The sequence below is a fragment of the Chroicocephalus ridibundus genome, chromosome 3, assembly GCF_963924245.1.
Source record: "Chroicocephalus ridibundus chromosome 3, bChrRid1.1, whole genome shotgun sequence".
Lineage (NCBI taxonomy): Eukaryota > Metazoa > Chordata > Aves > Charadriiformes > Laridae > Chroicocephalus > Chroicocephalus ridibundus.
In genome coordinates this window covers 95089570-95107623 of record NC_086286.1, presented here as the reverse complement: position 1 = coordinate 95107623, position 18054 = coordinate 95089570, and the positions used below count along the sequence as shown (strand labels likewise).

General features: G+C 42.3%; 1 protein-coding gene across 1 annotated transcript in view; it reads left to right on the top strand.

The window, feature by feature from the left end:
• The first annotated feature begins 14774 nt into the window (after window positions 1-14774).
• CD109 (CD109 molecule) overlaps window positions 14775-18054 on the top strand; it is an 81073-nt gene continuing 77793 nt past the window's right edge. The window contains exons 1-2 of the mRNA XM_063330159.1: window positions 14775-14882; window positions 15197-15357. Coding sequence (XP_063186229.1) covers window positions 14809-14882; window positions 15197-15357 — 235 coding nt within the window. The 5' untranslated portion in view covers window positions 14775-14808. The remainder of the gene's footprint in view (window positions 14883-15196; window positions 15358-18054) is intronic.

Here is an 18054-nt window from a genome sequence, read left to right as displayed (position 1 = left end):
TTGACCCTGTTGAACCTCATACCATTGGCCTCAGCCCATCGATCCAGCCTGTCCAGATCCCTCTGCAAAGCCTTCCTACCCTCAAGCAGGTCGACACCCCAGCTCAACTTGGTGTTATCTGCAAACTTACTGAGGGTCCACTCAATCCCCTCATACAGACCGTTGATAAAGATATTAAACACAACCAGCCCCAGTACTGAGCCCTGGGGAACGTGGCTCGTGACTGGCCGCCAACCAGATTTAACTCCATTTACCACAATGAATGAGTCACTGCGATGAGGTGGTACCTGTGAATGTGTTTCAAGCTTTGCTCTGATATAAAACCTTCAGTTTGCATAAGGAGCACTAGGGCAGAGGAACGTTACACGTTGAGGGCTCTGTGGCACGGTGGCAGGTGGCCATGGTACAGCGACCAGACATGGCTGTGTATGAGCGAAGGCGAGCGGCTTCTCGGTGCAAGTGAACTGTGGCAGCTGTGCCCCAATTGGGGAAGATGCACGGTATAGATGTTGGGCTTCTCTGTAACCACTAAAATGCCCAGTCACTTCAGCAGCATTGTAACAATAAATTGCAGTATCTTCAGCACAGGACCTTTCTAATCTGTGTGCGTGCGCAGTGCCTGATTCCTGGAGTGAGGCCTTAAAATGAACCAATATATATGAATAAGCATCATAGCATACGTAGTAGAGCTTTTCCTCTCAGAATCAGTTGTTTTCAATCTCAATCAAAGCTAACAACAGGGTAGAGGTCGTTAAGTTTTACAGGCTTTTACACAGGAGCCTACCTCTGCTCATCTGTGCCCTTGCCAGGGCTGAGTGCTGAGTCATTTTGATGATGCCACCAGTCATCTGCTGAAAATCTTGGCTTTGATAGATGCCCATGCCGTCATACCAATGTGTAAATAACTGCCAGGAAAATTTTGCATACTGGAAAATGGGAAAATGTAAAAGATTCCTGGCAGCATATTCAGCAATATCTTTTCACACAAAGTAGATATACTGAGTTTGCAAGTATCAATAGAATGACTGCGGCTGCGTGCTGGTCATACAGTATTACATCTGTGGGAACATGTGATGCAAACCAGGACTTCTGTTCTGGTTCTGACATTACAGAAGGAAATCCAGTTGCTTTATTCTGTCAAAGCACGCATCAAATCTCTTGCAACATTCAGTTTGTTGTACTTGAAGACTGTAGGTTTGCATTTCTGTACATATCACCAGAGAGAGACCCCAGTGGACTAGTACCCAGCCCATGAGGAAGGAAGTCTCGGGAGGTAGGAGCCAGGACTGATGTGCTGCACATGGTCATGAGTATGATCACTTCCATCCATAGGCTGAACTCCAAGCTGTCACTAGACTCCCCTCATCGTAACACAGGGAGGACAGGGGACTTTATGGGCAGCATCAATCAACAAAGCTTTTCCTAGGCTTCCTCTTTTTTTACTTCTCATTTCTTCGCACTAAGGCAAATTGTATCTTAAATCTGCCTGCACTCTCAGTATGATATAATGCCAACAAACCTTGCAATAGCAAGGAATGTGGATTTCTCTGCCCTGCTGCCTCCTTCTCCGATCTTGCAGATCCTCACTGGTAAGCCAATCTTTCTCGCTTAGCAAAGTGCTGCGCAAAAAGCGGCTTGATTGCAAGGCTGCAGCCCCAGAGTCAAAGGGTGATACACATAAATACAGATTTAGCCGTGTGTGAGGAGCATTGACCTTCGTACAGCAGATAAGAACATCATTCCTTATTTGCTGGACGCTGGCTTTGTATATAGCTGTATGTAAACAGGCGTGACTTGCCTCTGGCCAGCCTACCAGGCAATGCTGGTTGTCACCTGCGGCCTATTCTGCCAAGCTGTGTGTCATACTTGTGATGCAGTCCTGATGTGAAGTATTTAAAGCATTTTCTGCCTTAATTTATTTTTATTTCTGAAAAGGACTGTTGTCTGCATTCAACCACTCTTGCCCTGGTTACTTTCAATGCTGGATGCAGCTGTGCTCTGTGCTAGGCTAAAGAGGTGGGGGACATCCCTGCTCAGCACCCCGCTTCCCTTGCCATCTGGCTCCACAGACCGAGAGAGGAGAACAGCAAAAGTTTGCACTTCCTTCCCTAAAACCCACCCTGACGTTTCACATAATGTAGCAAAAGACACGCTGCAGTACAGCAGTAGCACGGCAGATGGCTCTCTTTCCTCTGAAGTCCGGTTGGGAAAAGAAATCTTGGATAGTGCTTGGGTCTTAAGAGAAACTCCAGCCTTGTTCCCTCCAGTGCCGTGGCTCCTTAGGGCAAGCTCTCATTCAGCGGTGCAGGAAGGATACCTCTGTGATGATAAGGGAAGCTGTCTGTGTTTTACTTCATGCTTTAAACCGTTTAACACTACCAATACTAAGAAACAACCCTCAACCCTAAATGTTGGGGGTTGCTTAGAAGGTGAAGAATGCGGCCTGGAAAAATACATCAGTGGTGCTAACCTAAGTCACAGCATTCCTTCATGGAGCAAGGTAACACCGCTTCTGTTATGTTATCAAATTTTATAGGATATAATTGAAGTTGTTTGTTTCTCATTTCCCACATGATTTATCACTTTTTATTATTACAAGATACCAGTATTTATTTATGCCCTTTTCAAGAATCTGACTTTTGAAGTCTTGTTTTTAAAGATAAACAGAAGAAAGGATCAGAGAAAAACAGCTCATACACACGATATAAGAATCACCTGGTTATTGTTAAGTAACTGGAAGTAACATAAGCAGAGTTCAATGAGTGAAGATTGAAATAACCACTTTTTAATTTGTCTAAGTCTCCTTATATGCAGTACAGTATACAGCATTTTTATGTTGTAAGTGCCTAACAAGGATATTTATGCTTTAGATCGATAATTTACTAAATCGAGGAATAAAAAGTTAAGGTATCAGATCATTGGACAAGAAAATTAGACATGCATATGCATCCAAGCAAAAAATTTCTCAGGTTTCCTACAAGATAGCAAGTTACAGTCAGTCAAAAAGGACAAGAATTAGGATGCCTTGAGCTGTGCAGTCCTTCTACTGTAGAGCTGAATACAAAATCATTACTAAATCATGCATAAGATGATGCTGACCAAATCAGAAATGGTTTGTGTGACTCTGGCAGTACAATGTGTTTTCATTTGTCTGGAAATATTCTGTCTGCTGCAAAAGCCTCAGGGCTCCCTGTCGCCACGGATATTCTTGCCTGGGGGTTTACGTTGAGAGGGGTGACATTCATCATGCCTGCTCTTTTTATCGTTTCTTAGCAGAGGCACTCCATGCAGTTCAATTTTTGGCATTGGCCACAACAGCAGGAAGATTGGGACTTCCCTCAGTTAGCAGCATCGCTTTCATATGGAAGAAAGGAAGCACGTATTGCGTCCTCTACAAAGGACTCCTCTGGGTTATATGGCAATGCTCAGCTAGATTCAGAGAAGTGACTTAGGCCTTGTAGTGCTTAAATTTTAGTGTTGTGGTAGTCAGTGGAAGTAAATTGCAAGTACAGGCAATCTTGATGTCTAGACTCCCTTACTTAAAGGTATTCTTCCTAAAGGAAATGGGAGTAGCAATGATGCTGGACATTTCCTATTAAACAGCTTGTTCAGGACACTCACCTCTACGTGGTAACATCGACTTACATTTCTCCTCTGTCAGTGGCACTTAGTTTTACCTCTGGAGTGAATGCTGAACTTCAGGCAAGACAATGCACTGGGGCTTTGTGGAATCTTCTTTGTTTTTAACTATAGTTGTTTCCTCATGTATAGAAGCCATGAATGTCCTTAGGGAGAAGAACAGATTCCACATCAGCATTGCCCCATAGCCCTGTGGATGAGTCTGTATTTGCTGGATTAATGGCTTTAAATGTTTTGCTGTGGATACATGGACTACTAAGGGATGTTGGAGAGTTCGCTAAGAAGTGCAATTCTTTTGTCAATGGGCTTATAAAAACATATGAATAGCTACAGTGCCTCAGACCAATGGTCCATTTCCCTCAGTGTCCTGTCTCACCGCAGTCAATAGCAAATGCTGAGGGAAGGACTTGTACTGACCAAACATAGGGTGACACATCCTCTGAATAGTCTCTGCATGTTTGAATACACTGACTGGTGACTTGGGCCCTCCCTGGGCTGGATGTGGTACATCTGTACTCAGTAGTCCCTGACAGATTTGTCTGTCAAAGATTTATGCCATCTGTTTTTGAACCCATGTAAAATTCAGTATCCATATTCCCTGTGGCAAGGAGTTCCACAGCTGAATGATATACTACAGACAGGGGTATGCCTTTATGATCTTAGACTAAGCATGCTCTGAGAAGAAATGCTTCTTTTCTGAGTCCTTGGTGAAGACTTACCTCTCCCTGTGCACATGCCTAGCCATAGAAACATTGGCCTTTAAGGCATTTTACTAGTGGAGAGTCAGGTGCTGAAATATTAGGGATTTACAGGTTTTGGGGTGTATTTTATGAATGCCAGTGGTGTGCATAGATGTTGGACTTTCAGCTGTGTGTCTCAGTCTTGTGAAACATGTCTTTGTACCTGCCTGGGGCCAGACTAGAATGATTCTTTCGAGAGTTTGCACCCCATGATGTGGTGGTGCATTGTAGTACTGCAATGTTGAGGCTGTCCAGATCTGTGGCACAACAAAATTAATCTCAATTATTCTGTCATGAAAGATGGAATGATGATGATAAAAGATGTTGGTACCTCACAGGTTATCTCAATAGAGTTTTGTCCTGTTCCTGCTGTGAAAGCCTGCTGAGAACTTGATTGATAGATGGATTTGACAAAGCCTGGAACCGTCCAAAAACATGCTGCAGACAACACTTAAGTGTTTTCTACCTTTCTTTGAACACGAACTCTGTAGTGAAAGTTAATGATAAAACTTTTAAAAAATATATCCAGTGTCGAAGAAGCTTTACTTAATCTTGATATGTGCTAACTTGCATTATGCATAATAGGTGAGAGATCCTGAAAATATATTTCTCTTGTCAATAACTTGTAAATAATTGTTGCAGAGATCTCAGAAAGCTAGATGGAACCTGTCACGCAGGACACGATGATGTGCTTTTTTATGCTCAAGGAACACAATAAGCCAGTTAAGGTAAGAACCTGTGAATTAAGTACTTAATAACCGTTAGTCTCTTGCATAACAGTGAATCTAGGAAACTTGAAAATGTATGTGATAGTGTGAGATCCCTTAGACTGATTGGGGAAATAGAGAATGACTTCACTAGTTTTTACCAGCAGGTGTCTAACGAAGACATAAGTCTGAAGATTTTCCTATGTTTGGTATCTAGGTGTGCCTAGCAAAAAGAAACAAAGCTTCTTGCAACAATACGGACACTTCTTCTTTGACATTTATTTGTAAAATGTTTGATCTTGAAAGAGTAAATGTGGTGTCTTTTTACTAAAGCAATTTGTTTCAATTTTGCCCTAAATTATGCCTCTAATTTGTCACTCTCTGCTTCAAAACTAAGCCTAAGTTTATGATAATTATAATACTTGTTATAACAGAATCAATCTGCTTTTACTTTTGCAATTATTGGCAGCTATCCCCAGCTATTACATCTAGGGGATATACATAAAAAGTTTACATGAAAATAAAATAGGATCATTACAAAACAAATGACAAGTAAAGAGGGACAGGAAGAGAGAGAGATAGCGAGGGAGAGAGAGAAAAGGAGATGGGTCCCATTCAGTTAACTTCTAAAAAGCTGAACCTAGTTGTACAGCAGTGCTCACACTGTCTCAGATGAGTCATTTGCAACTGAGGAGCCTTTATGTAGCTTTTCGATGTGCTGCATGGTGACTGGTGGCAGGATGCAGAAGCTGCTGCATAATCCAAGTCTCTGGCTGTGGAAGCCAACCGTCCCTCAGAGGTGCCAACATCGCGGGGGTCTCTGGCACCCTGCTGTTAGCGGTCAGAAAAATCACAGGGTGAATCTTTAACCTGAAAACATGTCCAGGAGGCCTTAGAAAGTTGTTCAATATAGGACACAATTCAGACATATGACAGCAATTTCCAAATATTCGGTTGCTACAGTAAGGTTTGGAAAGACGAAGCTTTTGGGTCCACACCCTCCTCATTTAAATAAACAGGACTGCTGCTGTGTGTGGTTGGCAATGGAACAAACAGTTGCTTTTTGAACAGTGTGAATGAATATCCTATAGTGGCATTACTCAAGGGCTGGGTTTATTTAGACTTTGGCTTATTTTGTGACTTGAAACATGAAACCGTTACTCAGGTTCTTCTTAATCACTGAGATCGGACTCCTCACCCTCCCTCCTTTCCTGTAGGCAGTATGTGGTAAGAGTTAGTCCTCAGGGAGAGACAACTGGTATTTACCTGTGTCTAAACTAAGCACAGTTTTATGCAAGTTTTATGAATAGTTTGAGTGTATTACTTTTAAAAAAAACTCTTAATCACTTCTGTCTACAGAAGTCATTTTAGCTCCTAGAGAAACTGATTCTGTAAGAGACAACTTGTGTAACATGAGGTTGACTCTCATGTTATGTGATTGTCAAATGGGTGTCATCTAAAATAGAATGGAGGTTCTGGGAGGTTTTACCTACATAATTAATGTCTACCTACCTCTACTCTAAATAACTATTGCTTCTTGATATGACGGTGGAGTTGGTTGGAAAGTGAAGGAGTTTTTTTTCTCCTTTTTTTTTGAGATTTTAAAAAAGACAAACTAAACTTAATCATGGTCATAATTTTAGCTTTTGAACAATTTCCAAGCAGAAAGTTTGGTTTTCATTTTTAGAAGGAAAAAAAAAAGCTGTCCTGCAAGAGATCACATCCTATAAAAACTTTTCATTTCAACAACTACTTCTAATTTTGTCTTCTTTTTTCTGGTGTTGGCCTTTTCTGGACATGCCGAGATGGAGGAAACCAGGACTGAAATAGTATAGTCTGCACCACTGTAAGGTGCTTTTCTTTCCCTCTTGTCACTTCTATTTAGTTTTCCTGGGAGCAGATTCCTGCTTTGTCCTTTCTGGGATACATTCATCTCTCTGTGTATGATTTTGGTCCCTCAGCTCAAGAACGACCTCATGGATTTTCATCATGCTGGCTGGAGATCCCCTTCTGTATGTCATGGAGCACAGAATTTTAGCAGATTGCCCCTCTATTTAGCCTAACTACTTGGTTTAGACTTTCAAAAAGGCATTCAGGTTTGATGGGAAAGCATAAAAAGAAGCAGCAGCCACCACTTCCCTTGGTAGTGTGTTCAGGAAGATAGCCTCTCTTGATAGGATGTGCCATAATTTGTGTTTGATTGACTTCAATGTGTGAACATTAGTTCTTTTTACACTTTTCTCCCATAGATCAGCACCTGTTACTTTCTTCCTATGAAAGTGTCGCCGAGGCAGCTCTCTTTAGTCTGTTGGTTTAAGGTATTGTTTCCACAGCTTAACTTACTTTTGTATAAAACTTAGGAAATCAGGTTTGTCTACATTATGAATTGCTCTCAGGTCAGTCTGCTTTTGAAAGGAAGCTGCCTCTGCCTACAGGGATACACTGGTCTATAAAACAGACTGCTGTACTAACATTCCCTTTTTATGGGTAGATGAAAGTCATAAATAGCTATTACAGAAACACACATTCATTAAAAAATCTGCCAGTTTTTATGTACTTAATTTAAAGCGAAGTTACAATGTATGCTATGATATACCACTCTATGACACTATGGAAACACTAGTTTTAGAAATTCCTTTTTTTAGAAGCTGCACTTTAAATTTACAGTTTAATTATAGGCTATAGTTTCAGATAATTGAATCCTCAGGGAATTCTCACCTTCTTTAAAATGAAATAGTGTTAATGCACACTGAATTGTTTAATGAAAATGAAGTTTTTCTTGGCTGTTTCAGCAGTATTTGCAATGAGGGGGGGTTGCACTGACCTTTTGAAAACCCTCAGAGAGCAAAGGGAATAAGGGTGGCTAAGATAAAATGAATAATTAATCTTGGTAAATGGCATTTCATCACATATAATTATAAAAAATACTGCCCTAGGAAAACAGATATTTGAGGACAGCCTGTCATAATTTGTAAAAGTTTTTAACTTCTCTCACTTTCATAAAACCAGCATGTTTGTACGTGTTTTAACATGCCCCTACTGTATGGTTGAACACTTTACAACCAGAGAAAAATGCTAAAACAAAATAAAATTAAGGCATAACTTCTATTTTGCAATAAAAAAGGCATGACATGAACTTGCTTCTTAAATGTTCTGCTCACATGTATTAAAAAAGATACAGTACATCAATAAAAGGTAAGGGGCTAAATGCAACAAATAATGCAAGAAAACTCAGTTCTTCATATCAAAGTTACAGAGATTTGAACGAGGTGGAGGATACAATTTTGCGTCCTGACCTCATTGAAAGCAATGATTTCAGTGCCATTGATTTCTGTAAGGTCAAGAGTCTACTTTGAGAATACCTGCAGCGTAAATCTGAAAATTCAGCTACACATAAAAACCTGTTACGGATACTGCAATTACTTGCACCTTGGAAGACCTTCAGCACATCAGTAACAAAAACATAGGGTCATTTTGCAATAATTCATTATGGTTCTGTGAAATCGATAAACTGTTCAGGGAAAAACAGGGGGCAAGGTCCTAATTTTCATTCCATTATGGTCCTTCTGCACTCTTCAGTCTGTTCAAAAGGGCTGTAAGGCCAGGGAACTTGGTAACTGAGGATTATCTTTGCTGTAGGGGCACTCCTAGGTGTATCATTTGTAGATTTGCCTCTCAGACTTTCACATTTCCCATAGTATAATTTTGTCATTGCTTCTTTAATTCTCTTTCTTTCTGAATCTCATTTCTAAAAGTGAATCTCTCAAAAACTTATGAAGCCTTAACCGTGATGTCCTTCTACATTTGATGTGTTTCCTAAAAGACAGTGCTTTGCTTTGTTGGGATATTTCAAAACACACATATAATATTGCATATAATGCAATATTATATTTAATCACATAACTTTTTATGGGTATGTTTAAAATGTGTACAGGTATTTTAATAATAAAAATTAAAATATTATGAAAATAGAAGCATATAATTCCAAGATAATAACCTCTTTCTCTGCTATATTATCAGCGAAGCAGCTTTTCTCATATTTAGACATTGCTTACTTGTTCTTTTGCCATCCTTTGAACAAATAGAAACAAAAGTTGATACCTTCAAACAGGCCCTGATCCAAAGCTTGTCAAAATTAATGTCTATCTTTAGGTTTGATTCATTAAATACTTAATGAGAACACTTAAGCTATAGTCATCTTACATGCCCTGGAAATAACAAGATATATTTCAACTACTTGTCTTGACTCCCTGTTTAGACATTTAATATAAATTGGTACTTTTAGGATGGGATTTAGTTGATTCATGTGGAAGGCCACTTTTGAATGTCCGATAATTCAAACGTTGGTATCTTAATGATTCATATAAATCTGGTCTGAAAAGTGCCCGCTTCACTCTGTTGTCTATCCAGCAAATGCAAATATCTAATTGGAGACAATTGCAGAGTCCACATTTGACCAGGTGAATCCTACCCACTATGCCTGGAGTAACAGTTCAAGCTGGAAGTGAATTTGCAAATAACATTATTTATCAAGAGAGATGTCTTCAGGTACTAGGAAAAAAGATCTTAATTGCAACGTCGACCAGATTTTCATGGAACTCCACCCTGATAGCTCAGGGCAAGTTTCAGTATGTGGCACACCCTTCATCAGTGTAATGAAAAACGTTTCGACAGACTCCATCACCAGAACCAGCATCAGAAGTGTTGTCACTGGGCACTTCTGGGAGAGCTTTATATCCTATGATCCTGTCAGTACTTTCCAGCAAATGCAAACTCTTCCGGCTTACATCCAAGCAAGGAATGTGCCCTCCTGCTACCATGGAATCTCCTGTTAACATCCACCTATTTTTAGTATTCACTGTAATTCTTGTCCACTCACAATGAGTGATAAAACAGACTTTTGCTTCCTTCTTAGTTCTGTGAGCTGCTGAATCACAGTTTCTGCTAGGACCTCATCCAAAGCCTATTGAGATTAATTAAAAGATCTATCCATCCCCTAAATGAGCTTTGTTGCAGGCCTTGAGTTCAGTGATGCATAAGGCAACCGGCTAAGCTTTGAGAAGACAAAATATTGTGCTGGAAGAGACTATAGTGGTCTTCTGATTCAAATTTCCACATAACATAGCTCTCAGATTTCCCTGAATTTGCCTCATTTCATGGAAACATGCTTTATTTGCACGACAATCTGGTTGAATGCCTGCTAAATCCAGCTGAATGTCTGACCAGCCAAGTTCACCGTCTAATGCTAAAAGCAGGACAGGGCATTGACCCTTCAAGTCAATGAGATTTTGACTCAGTTGAGATTTTCCCCAGTATTTTAACTCTTGGGGGTCCTAACTACTGGTAGTGCTTAGGTCCTCACACTTACCAGAGTACTATTTTCTACATGTGATATTAGCAAAAGCAGACCTTGCTGTGCACGTGTTTATTTCCAGCCAATCTCCATACAATTAGTAGTGCATGCTAGGTGCTGTGATCCTTCTTATTTACCAAGGCAGAAGTTGTTTTCCGGAACCATTAAGGAACCATTCCAGTTCTCTGTATTTACTTAAACACATTTTTACTTAGGGTATGCCTAGGCTTCTACTCAAAGGTGTGATTTCAGCTGATACTGATACATATATTCTGGCTTGACTTAAACTAAGTTTTATAGGAACAGACAACAGTATAGTTGTTAGCTGCCTGAGACTGTAGCCAGTGCTGTAGATGACTTTCGCAGCTTTTACAGGCTCTGTTTGTAAAAGACCATGAAGGATTAGCAAAATTAGCTTCCTGGGGAGCAGTGAAGGTGGTAAAAGTGGAATTTTCCTTATGGTGACATATCACAGATGGGTGTAAAACTTGAGTCTGGTAATGCTTGCTTAACTCCAAAACGCGAAGATTGAACAGAGAGGGATTTTTCAGCTAGCTTTCCTGGTTGGCATGCTGAATCCAATGACAACCTGTTTTACCTCCCAAATTGTATCTCCAGAGTAGCCGCTACACTGGCTTGGAGCAGTTGAAGATTATTAAATCCTTTCATGCTAGGTTATACTTCTTCAAAATCATTCCTAATATGCAGAAGTCAGGTCCAAAACAAATTTCCCTCACACAGTGATCTCAATAAGTTGCTGCGCAGTTCCCCGCTTCCAGTTTTTTGTCTCTCAGGTGTTTGTCAGAGCCAGGCATTTAAAACCTACTTAGGCCTGAGACACTGCCAAATGGTTGTTTCTATGGTCTTGAAAATGATGTGTACCCTGGCTAAGGTCTTTTGTTTAGTTAAACACACATCTCCTAGCAGTTTAATAGGCCTGTTCTGGGTGGACAGGTAGTTCTCAGCTGAGGATGTTTTGTGGCCTATAACAGAAGCCAATGGGTATGCAAAAGCTTTTCAAATCTAGGTACCACTAAGGTTAAATTTGGCCAGTTTAGCACAAACTGAAGTGCTGCTTGTTTTTGTTTGAGTTGCCAGTCTGACTTAGATTAAACTAAACAGTGACATGTAACTGTATAACAAAACCCTAGCGTAGGCAACCATAAATGGAAATGAGAAGATTAACAGAGCGCAGGGGAATATAAGAGTCCTGTAATCAGTAAGGTTGTGTGATATATTATGCTTACCTGACACACAAGTCAACTCCAACAGAACAAATAGTTTAACGCTTGGTGAGTGTGAACAGGATGTTGGCTTAGCCCAATTCGCTAAAAGTATGCTCATTTTCCAATTACTCCTGAGTAATTTTTATTTTCTGTGGGCAGAGGAATGGGCAGAAGATGCTTGAGATACATGGTGTAGTTATCGCATGCACTGGCTATAGGGCTGAATTTGGCTTAAAATTTCTTTATTTCACCTCGTATCTGCTCACACTCCACAGTTTCCTATCTACATACTGTGCTGATAGCCACTTGTGGGGCTATGTTGCAAACACAAAAGCCACTGAAATGAGTTGCATTAGAAATAAACCGCTCTTCAGAAAGAGCTGTATGGCACAGGCTGCAGAGTGGGGCTGCGAGGTGCTGAGTGGAGAATGGGAGAGGGAGCTCCTGGGGCTGGCTTTCTCACGGGAACCATCCCACAGTATAACTACTCCCTGGACCCTTTGGGACCACATTTGATAAAAGAATGTAGGAGTTGAAGTGGTGTTTCTGAGAAATCACAACTTACATTACATTACAATGAAAACTAGCAGCTGTGGAGCACCTTTGAAAAGCAAGACCTTGTTCAGATGACGGTAAGAGGTGACTCTTAAAATTAGGTCTGAAGTGGGCTATTACGTGTTTAAGTTTTCTGCTAACTGGGAACTTACTGAATCCTTATGTACCACGTTTGATTCCTAAATGGTATGTTTAACCATCAAAACCCTTTACATGTACCTACAGTGTTGTATATCCTAGACTTTAAGTGTCTTCTAACAAGACAGAGGAAATCAGAGGGTAGTATAACTTCAGCAGAGGAAACTCCATGTTGGATTAGGAAAGGACTGACGGGGTTATGTTCAGAGGGCTTGGAGCTTCAGAGATCTCGAAGTGGTAGGATGATCCTCCATTGATTTAGCCTGTCTCTGAGTACATGGGCATAGCTGTAAGAAATGGAGCTTGCATGTTGTTATGGAATGGCATCTAACATTAATTTCTGTTTATAAACTATTCAGGACAGATTAAATTGTAATATTAATAATCCATTTCTTCTCTTACTGCTGTAGGACTTCTCTATTGGTATTTTTGTAGAAGAAGAGATCAAATACATGTTCAAAAGTATCTTTAAATAACAAGCCTTTAGGGAAAAAAAAAAGGTAAGATGGGAGACCACAATACTGTTGCACAACTGGGCAAAATCTGTGACGTTTGCAAACACTTTCACTAATGGACTTTTGGGCTACATCCATGCTAATGAATTAAACAGTGCCAGCAAATGTTCTTGGGACTGGAAATTGATTGTCTCTATCCTCAAATTGACCTTGGCATGGTTTTGCCCTGGCCAGCAAGTGCTCTCTTGAACAATTCGTGGTGCGGTTTGGAGGTTAGCATGGACCATACCCAACAGGAAGTCTGGATGTGGCCACCTCGTTTCAGAGATTAAGAGAGTTGATTAGTATTGACAGGTATGGTGGAGTGCCAGCTGGGCTCAGTGCCAGAGACTGGAGAAACATGTACTATGAGTAGCTTTACCATCCCAGGCCGGGGTGCCTGGGATGTGGCACTACTTGTAAGCCCTTTTTCCCACTGTCTCCAAGAAAAGGACTGGCCGTGACTGTTCATCTTCCTTGCCTGTTTATCACAAGCAACAAGTTAAGGACTTACAAATAACAACAGCAAACATCTCCCAAACTTTGCTTCATCATGCACCTTTTGCGGGTGAGGAGCTGCCAAGACTGACTTCCCAGATATCAGCTGTGGTTGCTGTAATATCCCTCCTTTCCTAGTCTAGAGATGTGTCACCCTCCCTCCTGTCACTACAAAGACTGGCACTCCAAAAAGAATTAGCAGAGGTATGAAAATTTACAAAAGGAAATTTAAAAGATGTGAAAAGACTGCATGACTGCGTGGGATACTGATAGAGCACAGTCTTTATGTACATTTACTGCTCATATCTGATTTTTATAAGAACAAAACATGATGCTTCTATTCAGGGATATAACTGACTATATTTTCTCTGTGTAACAGAATGCAGAGGACGCCAGCCCAGCACTTCTGAAGAGACAAGACTTCAAGAACTGTGTGGAATTCCTAAACATATTAGACTTGTGCAGGGATAAAATAATTCAGGTGAATCAAATCATCGTTGGATGTGTCTAGTCTACACAGTTACAATGAACATACTATAGGAGAAGAATCTCACCCAAACTGCTTCAGTGCACTTTTTGGAGCCTGAAAGTGGGTTAAGATGCATATTCCCCATCCCTGGAGGTGTTCAAGGCCAGGTTGGATGGGGCTTTGAGCAACCTGATCTAGTGCGAGTTGTCCCTGCCCATGGCGGGGTGTGTGTGTGTGTGGGGGGGGGGTGGTGGACCAAAACGATCTTTAAGGTCCCTTCCAACCTAAACTATTCTATGATCCTACGTCCTTATTTTACAGATATTGGGCACAGAGGACAGTCCAGCCAGAGCTACATTACCAATCAGTTCACGTTTATGCATCTAGAAGGCTCCTGGGAATTCCTGCCAGCATCGTTCTCCCCGTTCAGACGTAGAACCATTCCCGATTCACCTCCGAGCCCGTGCCCCGCGCCATCGCGCCTCGGCGGGCTCTCCCAGCCTCTCCGAGCCTCTGCAGTGCGAAGCCTTAGCGATAAACGGGCAGATCCCGGCAACAAGACCGCGGCTCTGCCCCACGCTACGGGCGGAAAGCGTTACTCCCGGTGTTAATTTTGCGGCGTATTGTGTTCGTTTGAGAATCCCACCCGCTTCCCAGCTGCGTCTGCCCGAAGGTGTGGGGGTGCGGGCTGCGGGGAGCAGAAACGCACCCCTGGATGTAGATGTGTGTGTGTATATCTCGCTGCTTGGCTGCCCCCCCGGCCCGGTCCCCCCCCGGGCCGGCCCCGGGAACGCCCCCGCGGGTGCTCATGCGGCTGCCGCCGGCGGAGCTCGCCTGGCGCTGGGGCAGCGGCGGCCTCTCCCTTCCCTCCCCCGCCTGCCAAGGCGCCTCCCGCCCGGCCCCGGTCCCGCTCCCGGCCCCGGTCCCAGCCCCGGCCTTGCGCATAGCGGCGGACACAGCGGGCTGCGGGGCAGCGCTCACGGAGCGCCATGGCGCGGTCCCTCGGCACCGTCCCCCTCCTCCTCCTCCTTGTCCTCCTCCTCTGCAGCTCCGCGGAAGCCGGGTACGTGGGGCCGGGGGGGGCCGGGGGCGGGCGGGTACGCGGGGGGCTGCGCATCCCCTCCCCGCCCGGCGCGGAGGCTGAGCGGGGCAGCGGGGCGCTTCCCCGGGGGCTCCCCGGACTGAGCAGCGCTGCCGCCCCCCGTCCGGCACAGCCGGGGTGCGCTGGGTGAGCATCACCTCCAGCCTCCGCAGCGGAGGGCAACGGAAAAGCTATGCAACACGTATCCTACGTTATTGTGCGGACGCTGTTACTTTTTTTGGCGATTTTTATTTCACTCCCTGCCCTTTCTCCCTCTGCCCGTTTCGATTTTCCAGACCTACGTTCCTGGTGGCAGTTCCCTGGAACATCAGGCCGGGAGCAAACGTGACTGTTGGGGTAGCCCTGCTGCCGGACAGCCCGGCACAGGTCACCGTAAGGGGAGAAGTGATCAGAGATAACGAGACCATCTTGAGCAGGGAAATGGTCTTTGAGAAAGGTAAGAGAATGGAGTTGGCCTGGAAGGATTTAGATTTGCCTTCCCCCCCCCTAATATTTTGTTGCTCTCAAAATATCACAGCTTCTAAACGGTACTAAAATAGGAACTTTATTTTACGAAGTAGGGGTCGCTTATGGAAAAATCTTGTACTCTGCTGGCTCTGCATTCAGGTGCGCAACTGAGCTTGATAGCCAGTGGTTGCATGGGTGTGTTAATACATCAAACTCTGAAAATAATCAGATAGTAGTGAAGTGATGGATGTGGGGTTTCTGAGGAACCAAGAAGTACTCTGGTCAAGGTAGTGGGGCCACCAAAGAAGAAATAGAGGAAGAGGTGCTGTCTTCTCCTTTTCTTCCTCTAACGATACTGACTTTTATTTCCTGCTTTCCGTTCTACTTAACATCAAGTTCAGTGAGCCTTGCATGAATTTCAGCCTGTCTGTTGTTGTCCTTTTCAACATTATAAAACAGACAAGCAACTGGTAATTCCAGGCATATGAAACTATGTGGATGTCTGTGTCTGCCCAGCACAGAGAATGATGCTTGACACTGGGAGTTCCTCAAGGCAGAGGGAATGGTGGGTGGGTGGGTGTTCAGGAACAGGTATGACACTGTATCAGACTGGATACAATGAGGAAAAAGGAAAAATGCTATGCTGCATTACTTGAAGTGCATAGATTTATTATTAATTTTTAATCTTTTTCCTGTCTTTTAAATATATATTTGAATTTTCCATGCTTTTTTACTTCATAAATGGAACAGAAAAAAAAAAGGTGCCAAGCATCTGAGCATTAAGTTGTTAGTCATTTGTTCTCTATGAACAAATACGTAAGCAAAACTGTTACGGGCCAGCAGCAAGGGAACTGCCCTGTAACAGAGGATGTAGTGTTGAAGGCGCGTATCTGAAGGTGCTACAGGAGTGGATCAGTTGTGAATAGAGTTACTCAGAGAGAAAGTAGTTTGTCAGAGTAAGGTTCTTAAGCTTTAAATTCTTCACTGAAGAACAAAACAACCTTAAGATAAAATATGTAGCAAAATTGTTGTAGCTGTGTTAGTCTTAAGAACGTGAAGGAAGACTGGGGGAGGTTTTATTAGGCCAGCTGTTGCAGTTGAAGGAAAAAACCCAAACATATCTCCAGGCACACAAAATCTTCTTTAAATGACATAATTGCTGCATACATTAGTGCCCAGAAAACGTTGCTTTATCTGTCACTTGGGCCCATTAGGTTACACAGAGTGGCTAATACAGTGGTATTACTGTTCCTGTGGTGCACATGAGTTTGATGACTTTTATTGCCATGTGTCTATGCAAAATAAGTATTAAGAGAGGCAGGGTGTAGCTGAAGTTGTTGACTGTGCTGAATATCCAGAAAGCTGGAACTGATTGCCTGCCTTGGTTAGGCTGCAAATTCAGTGGCACTGTTGCCTCAGCTGGCTCAATTATGTTCTGTATTTTTCCTTGCATGGTGACAGCAAAAGCAAGGGATTAACTGCTTTGAGAAACTGATCTGACTGAAAAATAAAGTTTTTATTTTGTTGAATATTTTTTTAGGCAGACGGGTTCCCTGGTTTGGTGTGCAGACATTTGTGCTGATGGAACTGAGGTGGGCGCAGAGTTGGGATTTGGGTGCTGGGGACAGAGGGCAGGCTGAGGACACTGCTTTTATTAATAAAATAGCATAAGAGCTATTACATACCTGTCTGGCAAAGTGCATCTGCAGTTGCTTAAAGCTAAGGATGCGCTCTGATTCTCCAGCAGCAGCTCAGTATGGTACATGTACTGGTGTAAATTTCTGAATTAGCTCCGTAAAACGATCTTGTTGAATTAGAGGTGCAGTTATTTTTAATTTATATAATCTAAATCTTGCTTTGTATAAGATATAGAGTGCTTGCCCTCTGATGGTTGATAAAACATTCATTGTCTTAATGTTACTGGAAGTGGAATTTTGATATCTGAATTGTTTTTGGGAAATTGTCCATTAGAGAAGGGCTTTAGCAGTGGAGCTTGGTTCACGCCTTTATTGTGCTTTTCATACAACAGAGGGAAAGAAATATATTTATTAATAAGTGTCTAGTTTGTATTCTTTGGAGTGAGGGAGAAAGTATGCATGCACACGCATTTAAAGAAGTGTGATATTTTGAGCTTTGCTCAATATTCCAGGATCCAAAGGTACTGTAGCAAGGGAGATTGTTTAAGACCGATATTTTGGTACAGAAATTAAGTTAATGAGATTAAATGTAGTGAAAACAAACCAACTGAATGTCTGCAAGCAGGATGTTGCTGCTACAGGTAAACTTTGTGTGAACAAGTATAACCAAAAAAAAATAATAATCAGTGGGTCACCAGGAGAGAATAGGTTTCCATTGTCTGCAGCGAACTCCAGAAAAACACGAAGCACTAACTAAAGCTGTTTCTGTGCACCGTATCAAGCCTTGACACATTTTCTGTGGAAATGCAGTATGAGAGAGATCCTCACCCTGATTGAAAATGACTGCAGAAGATAACAATGGCTTATGTGCAATTTGAGCTGTTGGGTTTTCTGGGTCAACACCAACAAAAAAGATGCGAATAACAGACAGGCAAGTTAAGTTTTATGCATGGATGGCTTGATTTTCAGTGATTACAGTGAAGGGTAACTCTTGCCATGCATATTTATCCAGTCATTGATCAATAAAGATGTAGTTTGAATTGGCAAGA